Here is a 23,155-nt window from a genome sequence, read left to right on the forward strand (position 1 = left end):
ATTTATCTCTGTATATAGAGTTTGTTTTCATGTTTCAAATCTGTGACACCAGGTTATAATGGAGCAATCTTACCATGCTGCCAAGTTTCTCCCTCAAAACAATTACAATCCTAGTCAAGCACTTACCGTCCTAGGCCACGCTTCTAATTATTTGGACATTAATGTCATGTTTTGTGGTTTGAGTTTTTATTTAATACTCTACTAGTGAAGAATTTGACTGTAGAAACTGATATCCCCATTGCCATGTTTTGGAAGCCAAGGGGAAAAATCCTGACTTCAGTTTTACTCAGTGCATTATGCATTTGGTAATCAAAAAATTCCTGAATCTTCCTTGACAAAGCTCCTTCGGTGGTCGGAGACCCAATACATTCAGCAGTGGCTCTGTAGAATATGAATTCTCGTAAAACAAAAACAACTGGACGATGAAATCTCTTCCAATCGGGGCAGTTTCCATACTTCAGAATGGTGTTCTGCTTTTGAATCTTACAACAGTTCTGAAGTAATACTAATAGTGCTCAAAATGGATATCAGGATGGCATTTGTTACATTTGCTTACCTTTCTTTTAGATAACATTCAATACCTTATCATCAGGTGGCACCACAGGGTTTTGATGGATGATCATATGCCCCCCATACCTTTAGCATCCTCTATGACCCCACCAGAAAGTCTCTTTGAAAACCTTCATTTTGCTTTATTCAGTGGTTATATACTTGGACACCTCCTTGGAAAATGGTTATATACTGGTGCCTAGCTTAGTAATCATAGGTTGAAGCTTTAACCATCTCTTTCACCTATGATTATATACTTAGACACCTTCATGAAATTAAGTTTGCAAGTATTTCTTGCAGTATATCGAGCTAGAAATTGGATTTTCAAAAAGAAAGAAATAAAAGGGAAAAAAAAAATACTTGTCTGAACTTTTGCCAGTCTTTTGAATTGCCAGGCATTATCCTTTACTAGGACCGTTCCCTCAGGCCCACTTTTTATATTTATCTTGGTGAAGACTCCCACAATCACTCCCAACCATTAGTAAGACGAAAGAAGTTCGATATGAATAATTTCTTGAATCATGTGGGGGCTTTTGCTTAGGGTTACAATTGGTATATACCACTTCTATTGGTTGACAAGGCCCCAAGACTGGCTTCATGAGGTTATCTCCACTCACTGAAGTAGCCATTTAAAACCATTTTCTGAGCAAGCAGCCTTTATAGCAAAGTCTCCGCTGCAAACTAGAGTTCTATTGGCTTCTCCATGAGAACTCTGTCAGCCAATGTGAATCTATGTGGATTCTTGTTACTCTATAGAGGATTCTTGGATTAGAAAATATTGATGCATCTCGTGCCGGAGCTTATGAATAATGGTCAATTAAGTGTTAGATTAGTACTTGGATTTTTTTTCCTCAACTTGACATATGACTTCTCCATCATTTTTCTGCCCCTTAAATAAGATTCTCTCCACTCGTTTCATGGGTTAGAATCTCTTATAATAGCTAAATGGCTTCTAAACTTTGGAGAAATGTCCCTTGCCTAAGGTTGCATTCCCTACGGGGCCTAGTGGGATTGGTGATTACAGGTGAAAGATCAATACAATTATGTTCTCTGGATTCCATTTCCAAATTCCATAAGTCAATAGTACGATGATATATTTTTGTTTCCTATTAGCTAGCAATTGTACAACTGTACAAGTGCTTGCAGAGCACATAAATCTCCTATCAGCCCTGTTACTACACAAATCCTCCATGTTTACATGAACGGAAAATTTCCAAAGTCAACTTAGTCAAAGGTTGGTCAAAGCAAATCATATCTAAAGTGACGAGGTCAAAACGATTTTAAATCATATTTCCCGCAGATAAATTATACTCTTGACTTTTTGAATCATATTTCTGGAATGCAATAGACTGGATATAAAATATAATAAGTTAAAAAACAATATAAATGTTAATCCCATCACATTTGTTGACTAGCAAATGGAACCAGTCACTATAATACAAAACATTATAACATCCAGCATAAATTAGTCAAAATCCATTTTGTTAAAAGGAAGAAAAAAAAAAAAAAAACAGCCGTCTCCACTGTCGCTCCTATTTCTGTGTGTCTCAAATCAATTCTTTCTACAGCTGGGTATATAAGACTACAACTGAAATATCAGCAATAAATTTACGATCGCCTGACACGAGCTTAACCATCGGTTGAAAAGAACCACGTTTATCCTATATGATGGAAAAGATGAAGTACAGAGTGAGGGGAAAATATAAGCAGTTAGGCTGCGAGATGAACGGAAAATTCAACCGAAAGATACAGTTGACAAGCCAAATGATCCAAGAGATAAACCTGGAGGGACAGCATAAAATACCAAACAGTAAGTGACAAATATAAGTCCTAGATATTGCAAATGGGTGCTTCATTCGCTTCCACACCAGAAAATGATTAAAGGAAGAACAAGATTTAAGAATAACCTGTTTCTTTAACCTCATAGCTATTTCAAATGCTGAACTGTCATGTTGGGGTATTTTTCAAATGTGATAGTTGCCTACTTTCAAAGGAATGTGCCTCTGTGTTTTCTATGTACATGCTCCTCTAAATATGTCCTTAACAAGTGCATTTTATTTGCAGAAAATCTAAAAATTCTTCAGTTTTGCATATACTTTGTGTACTGCTTTTTTGCCTGGATCTTTCATAGGTGCTCCATGATCTCCAGCTCGAAATATATAGAACAAAGCATGCACCCCAAGAATCAAACCAAAGTATCAGGTAATTGATAAGACAGCAATTGGTGAGTGCATCAAGATTACATGATGGTGAGAAAATGAGGAACCTAACTTACTTGATCCAGGCAGCCATATTAGGATCCCTTTCATGTAGAAGAGGTCAAAATTGACAAGGTATGCATTAAGATGGATGGGCTTAGTTTTTCATTGAGTTGGTCAAATCTGTCATGGTATAGGCACTGATAAAGTGATTAAACTTTTGCTCATGTCTAAATAGTTCATGTGTTTCTTGCTTGTGTATTGTAATCTTAATGCACTGCCTTTTTTCGTGATCTTTTCTAGAAGCCCCAGGATCTTCAGCTCGAAATATATAAATTAAGGCATGCACTTCCAACAATCTAACTACAGCTTCAGGGAATTGATACGACAGCAATTGGTGAGTGCATTAAGATTACATGATATGGAGAAAACGAGAAAACTAACTTGATCCAGGCAACTATATTCGGATCCCTTTCATGTAGAAGAGGTCAAAAATGGCAATACACATTATACTTGCAAAGTATGAATCAAGAGGAATGGGCACTGATAAAGAAATTAATCTTCACTAGTGCCTAAATAGTTCATGTGTCTCTTGCTTGTGTATTCTCCTCCCCCCCCCCCCCCCCAAAAAAAAAAAAAAAAAACAAAAAAAAAAAAACACACACACACAGAGCACTTAATGCTGCAATATAATGCAAAATACTGTCTTTTCTCTCACTTACCATACAAAAACCACAAAATATTGCAATCTTCATAACAACGAGGTCAAAGATTATTAATCAAGCATTCTGTCGATCCTGAATTTAGTACACTTGGCTCCTCTTAGATAAGTCATAGAAACAAATTGTATATCATAGAATCTGTGGTTTCCAGAAACTTCAACAAGATCAATGAATTGGTTGGAAACTTGATTTCTGGACATTGATCTGTATAGTTCATCTTGAATGCTTTCTTCTCTAGGAGTGTCTATATACATTTAATAACTGAACTTCTATGGCAGACAATCACATGGAGGATATACTTACCCATATTCGTGTCCTAAAAATTTAGGAGAACTAGTCGTATCCTTGAATCTCTAATTGGATTATTATCCAAGTCAGAACATTGGTGTCAAAAATCAAAGCTGATATTGCCAACAAGTTGGGTATGCATCTAACGTTGTAGCAGCGTTCAAATGAACATCATATGGACTGCCTCCTTCATTCATTATATCACTTAAATGTAGCAATGTCACATAGAGCATTAAATGAATATGTAGAACCTAACAAGGTACACCTGTCACGATTTTGACTGCCCAATAACCAATTTGGTCCCGAGGTAAGGAATAACCAGTTGACATAGATACAAGTACTCTACTAGGATGATGCACGGGAAATGGTCGAAATCCCTCTCTTTCTCACCCCGGGGAAGACCACTTTTATCGTATATAAACAAAAAGTCATTTCCTTCCCTGACTCGCTCGGACACCTCGCTCAAACACCTACTTCCAGATTAGATGGACGTTACCCCCCTGCCCCCTCGGGGGGATATCCGGTCCATAAATGGACATGTCACCTGGGAATTGGTCGTACCCCCCTTCGGCACGAAGAGCCTTTGTACTCTTCATTCAAGAGAAAGGGGAAGGGCGAAGTTGCTTCTGCTGGGAAGCCCTTTCGACCTAAGCCAATAGACGAAGTGCTTCGTTTCAGGTCAATTTTTCGCTGCAATCGCTTCGATCCACCCCCTCGGTGAAAAACAGTAATACGCCCGGAGGAATTCCATTAATAAAGGCGGCTTGATTTACCCTTCTTTCAAAAAAGAATGGCTTCTATAAAAAAAAAAGGATATTGCTCGAAATAGAAAAAAAGGTGCTGCGACCTGATGAATTGACCCCCAACTAAACCTCTCTCTCAGGAGCATCCTCCTGCTGGACTTCCTGATTATTGGAGGTCTCTTGCTTTTCATGCCGTCGGGTCAAAGGGGGAGGAGGTGGAATAACTAAAGAATGAAACGAGGCAGGCTCACTAACCGAGATTCCCAACTGCTAAAAGAAGGGGTCCCGCTGAGTCAAATATTTCATCTTAAGTACCAAGATTGTCTGTTCAATGCTGCTAAGCTTCTCACCCTTGGAAGAATTCAGATGTTCGGTACCCCTCTTGTGAGGCACTTTCTAAGCAGTCCGCAGTTTCGTCCCCGAAAGCCTCTTTTAAGCCTTGCCGAAAATGCTCTCTCATACTCTGAAACTCCCGTACCAATCTCCATATGATGTCGAATAAAATGCAAATTTATATAGTTGAGCACCTCCAAGGTGAGTGCTCCAGTTCACCCTACCAATAACAGGCAAACTCCTTTATCACCAAATAACTTGTTTTCCACCATTTTCCTTGATGAATCATTCACCACTTCACTGTTATAATAATGACATGGACAACCAAAAGGTTACATAGGTAAACTATTTTCACTAGTCATTGCTATAAGCTAGGAATCAAGTCGGAGATAGTTTATTTATCGTACAATTTCTATATAAGATGCAAAAACCTTGCAACAATTATTGAAATCAGTAAGGTACAAAAGTATGACTGAGAGTTGGTAAAAGGAGTATGGATCTGAGTATGACATATCTGGATCATGGAAGCTTGTTCAAATTTGTTGGCCAAATATCATGTAAGGTGGGGTTTTTTCGCATATATACATCCTTGCAAATATAGCTCATTGCACATTAACCTTTGAAAATTACTATTTGCATATAGACCCTTCAAATCATTGTTTTTGCATGAACACCTCTCCCATTAGAATTTTGGCTAACAACATTAATAAATAACTATTTCGAGTATCATTTGACATTGTTATTCTTTTATGTGAATTCCCCCGAAAAAATTTAACATTTAGTTTGCATCAAAAAGAGCTAAAATTTTATATAAAATTTTCAGTGATATTACTGTAAAAGGGCATTGAAGTTATTTTGCAAATAAAACAGTTATCTATTAACACCTTTGGCCAAAAATTTAACGGAAGCAGTAACCATGCAAAAATGGTATTATTGTGCAAATAGTGATTTTTGGAGGGCAAATATGTAACAAGCATTGTTTGCAAGGGTATATATGTAAAATACACTTTAATAAAAGGAATTAAATTTCTGACTATGATATATCTGGATCATTGAAGCTTGTGCAGATATCTTGGTCAAATATCATGTCAGTAAGGTATCCTCCAGGAAGTTGAACCGCTTCTACAAATTACTACGTATAATTAAAGTTCCAGTTGCCGGAAGCAGGAAAATACCTGTAATGTGATACATTAAACTTCATACTCATGGATATGCATCCATTTCGTACATGACCACTTATTCCCTTTAATCACAGGACATGCACCTGAAAAAAAAAATCAAGAATTATCTCATATTCAAGATTTGGGCAATACTTTTGACAAGAAAACCCAGAGTTTTTTTTCACAAAAACAGCAGTTTCCAGACGATAGGATGAAACGACACGTTCAAGAAACCAAACACCATGCCATGTAGAATACTTTGAGGATTAAAAAGCATGCTCTTGAACTAGAAAATTTTATGGGCAAGGGAACTACAATGACTAACCATGCAAACTTAATGGGTCTACAATGGCATCAGGCTTCATGCTCCAAAAGAGTAAGGCATCTCCCATCTTTGGTTTAACAGAAAGACCTTTCTTTCCACACTCAGATAGCTCATTGTACGATGGTAAAGAACTACTGTTGACCTTGACAGATGGGAATATTGTCTCACCGCCTTCTTCAACATCTGAACTGTACATATGTAATGAGAGAGATATAGAGAGAGGAGAGGAGAGAGAGCAAATGTCAGAGTTGTGTCCAAGCAGCTTAATATGACTAGAAAATTATGAAGGGATACATTCCTATCGAAAAATAAAAATAATAAGAAAAAAATGACAGCATATAAGATGTGAGTCTACATACAGATACATTAGAAGGGTAGCCATACGCTGACCCCCATTCTTAGTGTTGAATTCATCAAGAAAGTAGTCAAAGTGTGGTTCATATTTCTGTCCAACTCCATAATGCAGAACTTGGAGCCCCTCCCCATGCTCTGTGGAACATAAAGTCAGTTTAAGTCTCCTTGCATAATGGTTAAAAAAAAAAGGTGCAGTGCATAGATAAGCCACCAGTAAAGCAGAAATGAAACTATCATCAAACCAATTAAAAATAGTATCTTGATAAAGTTTTGTCGCTCGCCTGTTGTATGCATGAAATCTAAATTGCTTCAAACTAAGAAAAAATTAACAAAGAGCCATTCTGCTTATGCAGGGAAAAACTCTCAAATAGTAAAAATTTTCAAGCCAATATGTTGTATAATATGAATTTTTTCAATAATTCATATCTTTAAATATTATTCTTATGCTTCCCCCATCATAACTCTAGATAATAAATTATTGTAACAGCAAAACAGCAGACTGCAGACTTTTACGAGAAATTAGCTTTTATAGCCTTACAGCATGAGTAAGAGTCCAGAATATACAACTTGCTCAGTAGATTCATAGAGGGGTTCATATTCAATCCAGAACATGAATGAAATTTATTATGAACTTCATGTTGTTGTTCACACTTTATGCTTCCCTTTATGTTTTTTCTGAAAAAAAAAGAAAAAAAATGTGGAGTCTATGACAATGCCCTCAAGACATTTTTCGGTTTTAGGACATCAATGCCATAACTTGAGGCAGTTTTTTTAATTACACAAGAAGTGAGTTAAAAGATTCATTGTTGTTGTAACGCATAAACCCTTCCGCAAGTATCTAATGCAGAAAGAGTAGTAATCTTTCAGTAGGCCCACCTGACAGAAAGTATGAAAAAACATGGCACCTTTTGTGTATCCCCTCTCAGTGATGCAGCATTATGAACAAATTGAGCACTATGCATTTTTCATACAAGCAGTTGCTATGCCCTCCAAAGTTTCCTCCCTTGTTCTAAAATGGCTGCCTGTTTCCTGTATAGTCAATAGTTGTTAAAATCAAATAGGTATAGAAACTAGCTCTTTTAGACCCTTGGGGGCTTAAAAGGAGAGCTAGTTACAGCCTACGATTGGAAAAAAGACCCAAACTCTTTGCTTATCAATCAGATCCATAAATATGGTCTATATACACGTTTCAACCAGTGTTCTTACTGCCATATGGGTCTTCTATCTGATTCTCTCTCCTTCACAGTTTATTTCTAATATTTTTTCTTTTGCAACAGCTCTTGGAAGATATTGATTAGTCAATATTGCGTTACATCACCAAAAACTGCTATCACTACAATAATAGAAACACTATTGGCAAGTTTTCAAGAAAGCACAAAGAAAACGGTGCATAATCCAATACATATTAAATCTTCACCCATTATTAAAAAAAAAAAAACATAAATGGGTTATAATAAGAGCTTTTTGTCCATAAGCCATGTAACGTGAGGAAGCATTCATCAGAAAAAGGAAATAGATCAAGATAAAATATATATATATATCAGCCACAAAAAATCAAGGTTTTCTCATACATACCTACAGGTATAAAGGTATAATCTGCTATCCTTTTTTCAATGTATTGAATGATTTTGTCTTGTCCTCGTCTGAGAAACATGCCTGAGCTTGTGCGAACCCTGCATATCTTGCAGACATATAATGCTGAGAAACTGTCAACTAGTTTAAAAACTTCCTGAATATAAGAGAGATCTGAAGCATGCAAACCTGCTGCCTTTACTTCTACCAGTAGTGCTATCAACAACTGTCGACTTCACCATATGAGGCTTTGCCAGTTTAATTAGGTATTCACACTCCTCCTTGGACTGACAAATGTACATCAAAATCAGTATGTGTAACACTTTCAATTTAGTAGCATTCTGAAAGGCAGGAGATGCACAAAATACAGAATCCATTACCATTAGCCAGTAATCAGATTTACAAAGTAGCATTCAAATCCAAATAATAAATACTCTCTGACCATAGATAAGAAGCCTTTTAATTTCCAGCATCCATAAGGATAAGGAAGAAAACAAGGAAAGCCAATAAGGTAGAAAAGGGGAAAAAAACTACAATAGTTAATAGCTAACTGGTTATGTGTGTGAATAAGGACACTACGTGCATGTTGAGGACATACACTGAACCCTTTGAAGGAATCTCGAAACATGGAGCAAACATGAGATCGTGGGCTCCAACGCTTCGACATATTAAGACATGAGAAACCATGTCAGATTGCTGGCCATGATACATATCCCTGTGAGACAACCAGTGAGAATCCTTTGGTTTCAGCAGGACATAATTGATTCACATTTCAGAGAAACAAACCAGTCAAAAATCAGAAAGATTAGGCCAGAATGGTGAAACGAATTAGTCATCAACTTTCCAAGAACTCTCTCCTTTCTCAAATGGACTGCGTTGCTTAATCTAAAAATCAGATGTTTCTCAAAATCGCCAACATATAATCCCAAAGAATCTTAAACTGACACCAAGTGTAAGTAAATCAAAGTCAAAAACTAAGGAAAAAAAAAGGGGAAGATTCAAGCGCGAGAGCAGGAAAAGAATGAGCTTTCGCAAAGACTGACCAAGAAATTGTGGTAGATGAACGCTCTGGGCTCCCACGAGACGACCTCTGTCCACTGCACCCCTCTCTTCCCTAGTCCATTCCCATCGCTGCAGCAACCACAACCCAAAACTCAATTTTTTTTACTTTTTCAGAGATTAAAGCAACGAGACCAAATCCAGCGTCCATCACATCAAATCAAATCGGACCCAATACAGAGCAAAGAAAGCGGCAACACCGGAAAGGAAAGGAGCATAGAAAGAACCCGAGATACGTAGTTGTCGCCTCGAAGACGGATCTATCATGGCGGATGTCGACGCCTTCGGGGGCGCTGTTGGAAGGGACGGGAAGGGAGAAGATGCCGAGGGCGAGGAGCATGAGAAGGACCACAGACAGCATAAGGAGCACCGTCAGCGCGAGCGCGTACAGCGACGAACGCCGGTTCGAGAACAACCGGGGGCGACGCACGCCCCTTGCCATCAACAACGGCCGCGAGAAAGCCATGGCCTTGGCCGAGAGAGCTCAGAGGAATAAAAGGACGAGCTTTCGACGGTGATTCCTTCGGAAATAAATGGCGGATACCACCCCCATGTATATTTGGCAAGGAACACTGCAGCATTTAACTTGTTTATTTCTTTCTCTTTCTTGGTCTTTATTCCATAATCTTTCCTCCAGGGAGGAAGAGTTCCGTTGGATCGGGATTCCAGCGGCGGGCGCCCAAGGTCTGGGGGAAAACTGGAGTCGGTGTCACCGGTAGCGGAAAAAAGTCTTCGCCCGGCCGCGTCTCAGCTTCCCGCGGCTCGCCAAACGGCGGCGCTCGCCGGATTTCATTTCAATCGGCATCCAGATAAATGTAATTGGATCTAGTTTTGGGGGCCCACTATTAACAAGCAGAGTTAGGCCCCCAAGATTATTCAGGGCTGGGCTGAGAAGCTGGAAGAGGGCATGGGCTTGTAGCTAAGTTTGATCGATCATATGAAGACGCAGGAGGAGCTGCAACTCTAGAATGTCGTCTTCTATCTCAAATTGTAGATCACTATTTAGGTGTGAAACGTAGTTCATGTCATGGGATGCATCAAATTATAATGACATTGTATCATTGCTCTTCCCTTTTTAATTGAAGCAAGAAAGGTTTTAGGGTAGGATTTATGAGGTGACAAGTGGATAAAAATTCAGAGTCACTCACAGTAACAGATGGACCATTATTATCTTTGTTTATTCTATGAAATCCAGGAAATAGATTGTGCTGCTTCATGAACCTAAACATAGATTATGTGATCATGTAACTGCATAGATCTATTGTCGTCGACGGCGCGATGGTGCACTAGCAAGGGCCGTAGCCTATTGGGACATAAGCTACCATTTGGATGGGCATTTTGTTTATCAAGGACCATGGCATGTACTAGCAAGTGCCCATTTTAGGTTAACAAGATGTGTATATTTTTTGTTACACCCACATGTATATCTAGCATGTCAGATATCAGAAAGATTAGATTCTTTCTTCTCTTTGCCATGCATTGGATTCCATTAGAATATGAGACATGGTTATTGGGACAGGGGACTGCATGCCACTCTAGGATTACATGTTAGGTTTGTGTTATGAGTATTCACAGTTTCTGTCATCATTGAGTCTTTCAACCATTCAAAGGAATTGGATCTGAATAATCCCCCTACAGCATTTGGACCATCATGAAGCGTAAACTATGTGCTGCTCAATTTGATTAAGAGGTTATCTGGCATAACTTTGGGCACACTGAAAGGTGGGGTGCAAGAGGCCATCTTCCCCATAGAAAAGGGACCCTTATTGACTGCATAGAATGATGCTCCAACTCTGCTGATGATAATAATCAGATGTAAACATTCAATCCAGTTTCCATGTTGCATATTGTCTTGCCTTTCATCGCATCGATTGTTCGGCCGATATGTCTCTCACCTTAGTCTTTCAACCTGAATAGCTATAGTATGGTCTTGATGTTCAGATATAACTTTCCTGGAGTTAATTCATCAAGCAAGCAATTCTGAATTCCCTATCTGCATGTTCTAGATAAATATTTCAGCAATATCATAAAGAACAAAAGCAGTCCAGAGACGCTGCAGCGGTAAGCATCATTGATGGTCCTCAACTGTCTGAAGCAAACAGAACACCAGGAGATCAAATGCAGAGAGCACAACTTTAACCTGTGGGGCATCTTCACCTTTGAAACACATAGGATGCGTATTTGTAGTGAAAAAAAAATTGTAGGGTGTTCCTATCTGGATCTTAATGTAAAATATTTTTTTTCCTTTTCGACGGTAATAGTGAAGGCATTACCAATATAATGGAAAAAATTAATAATAAAAATTATCCAGGTGAAACACTTGGGAAAGTACCTAGCCAACTGATCCTGAAACCTCTTTCTAGTAGGGTGCCACCACTGTGCAGTAGTCAAGTGTTGCAGGCATATCAAGTTCCAATAAGAAAGATTGTGGTGCCTGATACATAAAGAAGAGTAGCACATTTAGTCATGCAACAGTAGTCATGAAACACATTTATCCAACTGATCCTGAAACCTGTTCTTAATGTTTTTGCTGCAATGGGGAATACTTCAACAATCAGGACAATGATTTATGTCATAGGATTTCTGCAGATAGACAAAATAGAACCAGCCATTAAGCTTGCAGTAATCTGAAGAACAGTTGAAGTTAAGAGATTAGGACTAGTAACTCTCCAGAAACATTGCACTGTCCATAGTCATAATGGTACAGTGCACCATATGAGAAAATTGTATCCTGAAGATGGATTTGGGGGAAAAATAGACCAAGTCATGGTCTCGTGGTTTGAATGATCCGAAGAATAATTGTTATTGGAGTTTAACATGGGATGTTTATCGTCTTTAAAGATACAAAGTGCGAAGGCTTTTCAACCAATCAGAAGCAGATCTCTCAGCAACAAAATCTTGGATTATGGTGGTTTAATTCATGCAGAATCACCAGAAATATGCGGGTATGAAACTGAATAGACAAGCAAGCTGTTTTGGAATATTTAATTCAGATTATTGAGGTGAAAATTCCTAATGCCAGTCCTAAAAGCATTATCGAAAGTGTAGAGCAGGAATATAAAGAAATACATAAACAGCCATGCATTCAAGGTGAAGAACTTTTCATGCATTGCTTTTTATAGTGAAAAATCTAATTCAGGAGCAAAATAAGACCATAATAATACGATAGGTTGCTTTTATAGCTATTCCTAAGGCAGTCAACACCTATGAAGTGTGATTGTTCAGTTCATGCAGACTGAAATGTATTGAAATCATAAGAAGCATCACAGGTTAAACTATTACTTCACAAACTTTTACCCAAAGGAAAGAGAAACCAGTCAAGATAAGATAATCATGACCAGACAAACATAAAAATTGTTCTGGGGTATTTTTGTCTGCAAAGGACATGATTTGATGAATAAAAAGTGAGAGAGCACTAATGATTGATCAAATGTCAACAATGGACTATAGCATCTTCTTTCAGATGTTCTTTCAGGGAAAAAAACTATGTCAGCTAAGAAAGGAAGGACATTTTTCAAAAGTTCAGAAACAATTGATGTAATTAGGGAGGTTATCGTCATCGAACATAACGGGAGGTTGTGTAGAACATGAAATCAAGTGTGATCAAACAATCAAATAAAACTTTTTGGGAAACGAGGTTCAATTGAAACATTTTATGCCTCCTTTCCAACAATTAAAAAGTATTCTGATACGTTAGGTTCTGAATGACATGGGTGGTAGAAATCCATTTTCTGCCATAGATAATCGGACTGAAGTTCATCGGAGAATACACACACATCACAAACAGATACCAATTGAATATCCTGAATTGCAATGCAAACTTGTTAGGCAGAACCAGGCCCATACACGCACAAAGTTTCGACAGCACAAGAATAAAATCCACAACCTTATAGTACTGTTATTGCACAGACATACCCATCATACCAAAGAGGTTGTGATGATATCTCCATTGACAGAAGAAGATCGACATAATAAAAGGAAAACAAGAGGAAGGAGAAAAAGAAAAGAGAATATTTTTCTTACAATTATCTCTCTCTTTCAGACGCTGCAGCCATGGAATGGACTTAGATGTTCCATGACAACAAGCTGTGGTAAAAATTGGCATTCGATGTTGGCACATCTCAACCACTTCTTCCTACTCCTTACTATTTACAGCGCAGACACATCAAAATTGCAGAAAACGCAGCAATCCAACATTATTCTTGCAATGACACTCCCCTCCTCAACCTTCATGCCTCTACTCTGCTTGTTCCATAGGTGCACGGCAAAGCTCTCCTCCCGAATTCTGTCGAGTTTGGCCGCCACCCACTTCGAGTGGTTCCCACCCTGTGGCCCCTGAAACAGCCCCTCTATCCTATTCCAATCCACCGGATAGAATGCCACCGGCGGCAGCACCGTGAACACGAAACCAGGCCTTCCCATCACCCTTGAGACCACCCTTGAAACAAGGTACGGTCCATTGTGCCCCCACTTGTTCCCGTCGAAGGTCAGCGCAAACTCCTGGATGAATTTATACAGAAGAGGATGCCTCCTGTCAAATATCATCACGGCATTGTTCAACCGGCTCCAATTCCCTGTCTCGGCATCCGCCGCCTGAGCTCCGATGACATTCTTAAGACCCAAGAAGCTCCTCATCACTACAACATCAGTGTCAATGTAAATTCCACCAAATTTGTAGAGGACTGCAAGCCGGAGCAGGTTAGAGAGGTTCTGCCCGAGTGCCACCTCCCCGGGATCGATCTCACCTTTCCGGAGGAGCTTGAACCAGGCCTTGGCAGGTGTCTTCTTGAAGAGAAGGTCGAAGTCCGGGGACATTGCCGCCACCTGAAAGCCCATCTCTTTGAAGGGCTTCAGCAGCTTAGTACCCCTGGGCGAGTCCATGGTGCTGGAGACTATAAGCAAGCAAGCACCCGGGTGGAATTTGAACAGGCTCTGCATTGACAGCAGCTCCCTGGGGCCAAATGCCTCCAACGAAGAGATCCAAGTCATAAAAAATCGAACTTCGCAAGAGGGATTGGGACGAACGGGAGAACATCCGTAAAAGAACTCGTAAGCTCTGGCGAAGAACCGCCTCGAGCGGGCGTTGGAATGCAGGCGGCGAAGTAGAGACCTGGCGTCGGACGAATTTGTGCCCTTAGGAGCCGAAGCGAAGCTGGATCCCAACCCATCGCTCGCATTCTCCGAAAGTCTCAACTTTTGGTGGGATTTGGGCTTGGGAAGGGAAACTTCTTCCCTCAGCGCGAGCATAGCCGCGGAGTTCGCCTCCTGGATGGGGGTAGCGGGGCGGGAGAAGGCTGTAGCGCCGTCGCCGGAGAGGTGGAGGAGGGCGAGGGCGAAGAAGGAGGTGGGGATGAAGAAAAGCAGAAGGGAAAGTATCCGCCTTTGCCTCGGCATCAGGGGAGAAATGCTAGCCGCAGCCACGGAAGGAGAGATCTTCTATCATCTCCTTCCCTCCTCTCAGGGGAGCTCCGAGGGCGTTCCAGTGGCGGCGGCGGCAAACTTAATAAGAAAAGAATTCCAACAATGGAAGGTTTTTTACCGTACTGTTTATTTAGCTTCCAAGCATTCAATGTTCAACCAAGCCAGAGAGGGAGCTAAAAAGTGGGAGCAGTGGAGTTCTTTAATCTGTAAAGCATTGGGCTGCAGGAGGGGATCCAAAGAAACCAAGGGATTAAAGGAGTGTGAGTGCTAATTTACTACTAAATGGTGGGGCGTGACGAACTTCTTTTGTGTGACAATTGAAACCTCACCCAAAATAGTTAATTAAAATATATTATTATGAGAACTCGTGTGTGGATATATATTTAATTTTATATCGATTATTTATTAAATAAATTTTAAATATTTATATAAAATTAAAAATTTTAAATAATATTTTTTGACTAATCATTTTGAATGAGATCCTATTTTATTAGAGTTTCAGCCTCGAAGGGCCAATGAAGGAGGTGAAAAAAGATGGCGTTGGTGAAATTTTTCTTGAGAGACATACTCCTTGTAGAGTCGCCTGTTAGAATAATTTCAAAATATGGGCTTACACTGATTGCGTATTTTTGTTTTATAAAACGAGTTAGACGTATGGCTCGGAATAGTACTATGGTTAAGCCCAATATGATGTATGATCATTTTGTTTTATGGGCTTTGGTGCACTTTGGATGTATAGGATTGAGCCTTATTTATTGTGGTACTTTTGGTATGTAGGTCAGGAAACTCAATTAGGATTTTGGAGCCTTTAATGGAAAGGCTCTTCTATGTTTTCTATATATAGGCTAGGTCCCCCTCTCCTCTCCATGTGGTTGATAGCTTGCCCCATTGACGGCTATCTTTTGTGAGGAGTAAGGAAGGAAAGATCCAGCCACTATTATTTCAGGTGATTGAAGATCGTATTCAATATGTCTTCCGCCGGTATATCTCTCAAACTTGAATACGGTATTAATGTGATTCTAAATCTTAGCATGTTATTATTATTTATGATTAACATCGCCGTCATAGCTACCCCGCTCTCCATAGCATAGCTTGGTGCATTAATCATCTTAATAGAACGGCACAGTGAGACTTTTAACACAATGAAAATGTGATAGCAAATGATGGAGCAAAACAATAAATATATCATGTAGAAAAAAAATTTGCTGATTATTTCTATTTCCTTGTAATTAAAAAAATATCTATCATTAAATATCACATGATTTATATCTTTTTTTGGAAAATAATATAGCACAGTCTTTTGGAGTCAGCACATCTCCCGACATAATAAATATAAGATGTGAGTGAGATGCCAAAAATAAAAAATAAAAATATCTATCTTATGTATATGTGTGCATGGGTGTTTCTTTTTATATGTAACTCTCGGACGTGTAATCTCTCTCTTTTTTTTCTATTTTGGAATCATGCTTAATACTCTCTTTTTTTGCCAAAAATTAAAAAAATAAAAAGACAGCGCTATACCACCTTTCTCTCTCTCTCTCTCCCTCTCTAGTAGCATAGCATGGAGTCACATGGCATTGTAATGAATGCATGTATAATAAGTCAATACATAATTACAAATGCCATAGTGCTCTTATTGTAATAGTCATAATGGGCGAGAAGAAGAGCTAATTATGGTAATCTTTTAAAGTCCTGCAGCAGGTCTCTTGATGGTTCGTCCCGGTGAACAGATCGGAGATATTATGATTGATACCTACTTCAGTAAAGACTACTCTATAATCTTGGATTCCTTTGAAGAAAGGAGTACTAAGGTACTTTATGACTTGATATTAAAGATATCAACAATTGGCCCCACACCATTTTCACCTATAGAGATGTGCTATAATAGGTTAGAAACCAGAGCAGTTTTTTTGTTTTGGCAGCATCATTCCAATTGTGCAACCTGTGCGCGCTACTGCTTTTCCACCTCCATTTGCTGGAATCGGAATGGTTGAGAACAAAATAGTGAACGGGTGCGTAATGCGTGGGAATCTGCCGTACAGTTCGGGCTAAATCCTGACGCCAGAATAATAAAAGCTTAACACCTCTAATTTGATTTTTTTAATATTTTTAAATAAAAAAAGATAAAAATTCAAAATGCAAAGGTTGTCTTATTCAAAACTCCAATTATCTGTTCTCTCCCACTTCACACCTCGGAACAGATAGATTCATATCTAAAAGAGGCTGATAATAAATTCTTTCAAAATTGACTATTGTTTCCACAAAATAATAGTACCAATAACAATAATTTTCTCATCGAAACTATTTTATTTCTCTTATGTTTTTTCCAACTTAAAAACTACCATACTTTAAAGGAATGGCACTATTATGATTCATTCTCAAACCCTCTACGGAGGAGGGAGGCAACCATCGGCCACAGCCTAGTTCATTAGGCTGCTACCACACTCATCTACTATTGCTTTTGTCCAGGTTGCTAGCTTGTAATTTTTCCCCCTTATAACTAACATGTTCATCTTTAATATATTTATTGTTGATTTGGAAGTTAGTGTGCTTCCATTCCAGCACGATTTAATCATGCCCTGACCATGATTATTTTTTTCCTTAGGTCTCCAATTTATTATGTTTACTTGCCGGAATTTTCAAGCAACGTAAAGAAATTGATATTAGTCTTGGTCCAACGCTTCCCCAATTGCAAGAAGGTGAAGCGAGGCTAAAAAAAATAGCTAGAATTTTTTAATAAGATGGAACTCATCAAAATAGATTTTTTTTTTTTTTGCATATCACATTCAAAATTTTGTCAATAATACATATGAGACCTCCTCTTATCCATATTTACAAGTCAATTAAAATAAAGTTAGTTGTGTTCACAAAATGGCTATTGAGTTATGGTTCCATCAGGAAATCCAAGATAAGCCATTATCATATATTAAGGGCCTCTCTCTATGTTATGCCACATAAGCCAAAATGGGCATCTAAAAGTATAGACGAGAACTAAATGTCCGCTAGCTTTCGATCCAACCACCAATCTCTGATCTATTAGACCGGAACCTATCGGCTCGTTCCCTTCTCTTTCCTGCTGCCCATGCACTGAACTAGCGTTAACTACCCTCTCCACCATGCGCGACTGCCGAGTCAACTGTTGTTTAAAACAAGATTAGCTTCATCCATCAGAGGGAAAAGTGAAATAGTAAAATGCTTCCCACTTTTGAGTTTAAATTTCGTTCACCATCGTCAATATGGATTCCTGCCTTCCACCGATCATCGAGATGATTTTCGTCTAAATCTTGCTGGTGAGGCTGTTGACACAAATTAGATCGTCTCATTTTTTAATGCTTCATTCATTATGTGCTCGTCTCAATGATTAGCTCGCCGAAATGAAACGATCTGATTGGCATGGTAAATGGCTACATTGGTGTAGGGTATAATTTTTACCGTGGAGCACACCCTCAAACAAGAATTCAAGTAAGTGCTTCCTCCTCAAATCCTATAACTTCAAGTCCCTCCAAACCCTTACCCTCTTCTGCATGATATAGGCTTGCACCTCAGCTTTTCGATGATCATATCCAATACTCAAGTTCGCCCAAATAGTATGATCCAAAGCATCGAGCGACTCCTGATCCCTACATCGATCCCCAAGGACAACTCGCCAATAGAGTTCGAGGATGATTACCATTTTGCTCCCCACTAGCATGTTAGAGGTGGACCCTCCGATCCCTATAAGCTTGCTCTCCCTTTAACAAGCCGGTGCATCTTAATCTTAGCAGCCGTGACTTTTATAGTAAGATCTCATTCGCATTCGACAACCTCACCCAACTTGGCTCCCTCTCAATCGAGAGCAACTGGCTCTCCCACAATATCCCTAATCACAACCTCTCATGACAAATGAATCGCGCTTCAACTGTGAGCTTTTTTCTGGAGTCTCCATTTGATTATGTTAACCTTTCTGCCTTGCTTAATTAACTTAAGCACAAGAAATTGATGACCATCTCGATCCATCCGTCATTTGGTTCAAAGATAGTGAAATGGGTTAAATGGGTCAGCTGATCCCTTTTTTTTTTATTTCTAGAGAAGAAATGAAGAATTAATCAGGATAAACTATTGCATCACATTATTGCATTTAATCCACAAAATTTTTTATCACATCCCTTCTTCTTTTAAAAAAAAAACAGAGCAAAAGTGATTGTTTGGGTGGAATAACTAGAATAAGAAAGAACAAAAATGCTTTTATTTCATGTTGACACCGAAGGGCAGTAGTTTGTCCTGGTACCATCAAAAATCGCGCTTTGGACGAAGAATGCGGCTCCAAGTAGATGACACGAGTGCTGTTTGGGTATTATTTTGTCTCGTCTCGGTGGCGTCCGCATCAGCCATCACGAGACTATTATGCCGTTCCCGTTCACAGCAGATATAAGACCCCACGTTTTAGAGTAGCGCAAGGTGGGGCCCGTCCTTTTTTTCCGGCTGGTAGCCACGCGCCCATGCGGTGTCCCTATTCGTGGTCCTTTCTCTGTGTCGGCTGGTGCCAATCCTGAGACAGAGATTCTGTGTGATCTTACCAGTTTCTTTGCGTTGGCTAGTGTTTGACACGTAATTTAGGAGAAAGCTACAGATAATCTGCCTATTGATCTAATATGAAAGTAGGTGATTAGCTCAGCGGCAGGCACGACCTAATTAACACCATCAACTAGCTCATGTATTTCGCTAATCCTCAATTGCCATATTAGCCCGATAAACCTCGTATTGATTTGATAGGTGATCGGCCGGTGTACCTACAATTTATTCAATCAACATCGACATGGATTGTTGTAACCCTAAACGTTATCCTATCAATCAAGATAAATTTTGATATGAATGTTGTAAACCCTAAACCCTGGATGTATAAAGATAATATATCTTTGAATAAAATGAATTCGTATTTTAACTCGGATGAATTGATGCCACGAACCAATGCATATTAGCAGTCATTGCATGTGTATGGAGAACATTTTGAATGAATGATAAGCACCCTAAGAGATTTTTTTTCCCCATTTTTGTAATTAAAATGCTAAAGACAAATGAATGGCTAAATTACACCAAGATCTAACATCCATCTAGCCTTGCGTACTGCACCAATCTTCAATCACCTCATGGCAAGTGAATGGAGTGGCATTTGGTAGCAATAAATTTGGTAAGAGAGAGATATCTAATGGAAGATTAGGATCTTTATAAGAACCAAAGTGGATTGGCGATGGATGCAATTTGTTGAAGAGAGTTCTGCACTATGTGCAAGCTTTTGGGGCATATTTTATAGCTTCCAAAAAATCATTATTTCTCGATGCCTATTAGTGGTGTCGCCCTCTCTCTTCTTTTTTTAATAAATTAATAAAATAGATAAACTAATTATCTAAAATGAGTGTAAATGTATCCACCAAATCAGAAAATAAAATATTAAAAAAAATCTGAAGATATGTAGAAAAATTTCATAATGTAAATTTAGCATGGTTAGTCATCTACAGTATTATTAGGTTTTTTTATATAAATGTGAAAAAGCTCGATACCTGCACGGTCGCAGGCTGGTGATCATTCTGATGTGGCAGCATGCGACGTCTGAGACACAAGCCAGTGTTATACATGTAACGCGGATTGTAACGCCTTACTCACCAAATAAAAAATAACAAAAAGAAAAAACATGGTTGTCATCGAGCACGAACAGTCGTACTCGTTTTCAAAGGTGTGGTCCGGCCCGGCGTAGGAGCCTCTTTCGTTTTGGCCGCAGCTTTTCCGTGCATGCTCGCGCGCAAAGAAGCATTTGCTCAGCCAGGCTGTCAAGGAAGGTGGATTAAACTAATAGATGGAAGCCTCCGAACGGTGTTGGCCCACTTGGGTTGGCCACGGGGAGCAGGACCATCAAACCAACCAAGCGCCCGGTTAACCTTCTCACAAGAGCACCTCAATACATTCGAAGGTCCAAGACTCTAAACGCTTGTTTGGTTTGCAGAAAAAGAAAGGAAGAAAGTATGATCAACGAAAAAGTAATGCGATGCCTTTTATTTGGTTGGAGTTTTCATATAAGAGAAATGGAAAAATTGTATTTTCATGAAAATATGATTCCCACATTTTATGAAAAATCTTTCCAATGAGAAACATGGAAAAGTTACTTTTCCATGAGCCGAGAATCACTCCATTTTTATTTTTTTTCCAAAAAAACCCTTTAGCATTAAAAAGGTATTAAAAAACCTAATTTTTATTAAGGGTATAATAAGAATTACACATAACTTTTCCAGAAAAGTGGATGGTCAACCAAATATAAGCACTCCGAAAATCTATTACTTTCTCATGGTCAACCAAACATGCCAAAAGTATTTTTTCAAGAATCTTCTTCCTAAGAATCTACTTCCCAGGAATCATATTCTTAGGAGAAAAAATGCTTTCCACGAACTAAACGAGCCCTAAGGTGAACTTACTAAGATAAGTCTCTTTCCTTTCCGTGCCTTCTCTGCAATAGGTCGGCCTTAGGCAAACTTACTAAGAAAGGCATTTTTTCTTTCTGTTTTGTCTTTGAGGCCTATCCTGTGGTGAGCTTCTTTGAGCCGGGGCTTTAGGCGACCGTCTCAGTCGCTTAAGAGTTGGGCCGGCCTTGCCTTGTCACTCGCTCGAATGGATAAGAATAGATGTTGGGAGTCAATTTGTGCATGCAGGAGGCGTTTTGCATGGAGTGTTGATCCCAAGGATGAATGGGTGTACATCATGAGATCATCATGTTTGGTGATACCATAATCATTCTATGCGATAGTGATCCCCAATCACCTCAATTTCTCAAATTACCATCAAACCTAATAATAGGATACTTGTGCTTGAGATCGGAAATCTAAGTAGTGATCTTGGGTTAAAATTTGAGGATAAAAATACTCCTAAGTGTAACGAAAAAAATGGTATATCAATATACCATTCGATATTATATATACTATATTTATAATGATATATGTTATATTAGAATATATAATTGAATTATAATAGACATATATTATTATACTTTATATTTTTATAATAAAATTATTTAATATATTACTTCTATTTGCCTTATTTTTTAATCAAAATAAATATTAGTATTAAAAATAATATATTATAAGTATAAATAAAAATATATTAGTTCTATAATAACAATTAATATATCTTTATAGCATTAACAATTTATAAGATTAATAAATATTTTTTTATGAAATATATTAATAATTTGTTATAATATATTTTATATGATTAATAAACATATTTTTATGAAATATATTTTAATGGTCATTGATCTTGGATTTTCATGAAATATCAAACAGAATACTCGTGGATACCTAAAAATCTTTAACTATTGAAATGTAGCATACTAAATACAGTGATCTTAGATTGTTGGTATCAGATTATTTCGAGATAAGAATCATCGACGATCTAAGATCATCTTGATATTTCTATTTAGATAACCAAATGCCACCATAGGGCGTACAGAGATGACTGGCATACTGGGATTCAGAGAAATGGTGGATAGAATTTGACAGGATTCAACCACCCTAGATGAGAAATTTTCCAATAGAACATTTGGGTGCTATGCACGATACATTTGGGACTTTAAAAACGGCATTCAAATGATGATGCAAGTTGTTCTTAAATCCAAAAGCAATAATATTTCCATGACATTTTGCTCTAGTGGAACTTATTGCTTCAACCATCCAGTGGGCCAAAATTAACCGTGCCCCTTTGCCTTTGGGAAACCATTAGACCTGCACCAACCATACCAGCCTTCGTTTTTCAAGGAAGAGTGGCATTACCGAATTGTAGGAAATTGTGTTCGGGAGCAAACAAATGAATGATAAAATTAGAACCCCAAGTAGAATTTTCATGTAAGGCCCCTAATCAAAAGGATCAAAGTTGTTGAAATGCCAAGTTCTTCCTCCCACCTTGAGTTTTGATGATGCATGTTCGTCTGAAATCCAGTATTTGTATTTGAAGATAATTTATTATGATTGGTAGTGTGGCTATTAGTCTGGATCTAGAGATATTTATGGTTGGAGGAGGTTTTAGTCTATACCTCACTCAATATTTTTCGTAAGTAGCCTACTTTAATTTACCATATAATGTCATCTCAAAAAAATATATTTAGATAAAATGGAAGTTCCTACAGTCGATTACGTGAAGATGGACCTCAAGAGTAAAACTTTGCAGGAATCCATGGAACCATCTTCTCTTCTTATAAAAGCTTGTATAATATTTATATATATAGAGATGTACTAATATTATATCAGAGAGTTGTAACTCATATTTTAGTGATAATTCACCATTTAAAGTTGAACAAAAGGATGATGTGGGCTTCTATGAGCTTATAAATCTCTTAGCCTTATTTTTTTCATTTTTTTTATAAAAAAGTTTGATAAGATTCCTCGAATGCAAGATTTCAATCTCCATAATG

At 38.3% G+C, this 23,155-nt stretch overlaps 2 protein-coding genes across 6 annotated transcripts; both read right to left on the minus strand.

Annotated features, from left to right (window-relative positions):
* Positions 1–1,880: 1,880 nt before the first annotated feature.
* Positions 1,881–10,090, minus strand: LOC103716229 (putative prolyl 4-hydroxylase 3). 5 transcript variants are annotated; one of them, XM_008804155.6, is made up of 8 exons: positions 9,531–10,090; positions 9,288–9,375; positions 8,434–8,531; positions 8,248–8,345; positions 6,678–6,807; positions 6,319–6,506; positions 6,009–6,097; positions 1,881–2,210 (listed from the first exon to the last, which is right to left on the minus strand). In XM_008804155.6, the coding sequence occupies exons 1-7, from the start codon at positions 9,767–9,769 to the stop codon at positions 6,024–6,026; spliced, it is 915 nt and encodes a 304-aa protein (XP_008802377.2). In that variant the 5' UTR covers positions 9,770–10,090; the 3' UTR covers positions 1,881–2,210; positions 6,009–6,023. The 5 variants fall into 5 exon arrangements, with proteins under 5 accessions (XP_008802377.2, XP_008802369.2, XP_089784005.1 ...); XM_008804147.6 differs by having other exon boundaries at positions 1,881–2,331; positions 9,531–10,084; XM_089927879.1 differs by having other exon boundaries at positions 8,434–8,585; positions 9,531–9,901.
* A 2,927-nt stretch (positions 10,091–13,017) lies between these two features.
* On the minus strand, positions 13,018–14,887 carry LOC103716220 (uncharacterized). Its single transcript, XM_026808375.4, has one exon. It carries the CDS (start codon positions 14,695–14,697, stop codon positions 13,453–13,455), a length of 1,245 nt encoding a protein of 414 aa, XP_026664176.2. The 5' UTR covers positions 14,698–14,887; the 3' UTR covers positions 13,018–13,452.
* Between the last annotated feature and the right edge of the window lie 8,268 nt (positions 14,888–23,155).

This window comes from Phoenix dactylifera, chromosome 16 (assembly GCF_051530095.1).
Source record: "Phoenix dactylifera cultivar Ajwa chromosome 16, Ajwa_hap1_PhDact_Kaust_v1.1, whole genome shotgun sequence".
NCBI classification, from domain to species: Eukaryota; Viridiplantae; Streptophyta; class Magnoliopsida; order Arecales; family Arecaceae; genus Phoenix; species Phoenix dactylifera.

What these genes read in the sequence shown, in the direction of transcription:
- LOC103716229 (XM_089927879.1), bottom strand. Translation starts at nt 9,769, where the DNA reads ATGGCTTTCTCGCGGCCGTTGTTGATGGCAAGGGGCGTGCGTCGCCCC. An exon ending in TTATACCTTTATACCTGTAG is followed by an intron (nt 6,808 to 8,247) that starts GTATGTATGAGA and finishes TATGTTCCACAG; the next exon opens with AGCATGGGGAGGGGCTCCAA. An exon ending in GCTACCCTTCTAATGTATCT is followed by an intron (nt 6,507 to 6,677) that starts GTATGTAGACTC and finishes ACATATGTACAG; the next exon opens with TTCAGATGTTGAAGAAGGCG.
- LOC103716220 (XM_026808375.4), bottom strand. Translation starts at nt 14,697, where the DNA reads ATGCCGAGGCAAAGGCGGATACTTTCCCTTCTGCTTTTCTTCATCCCC.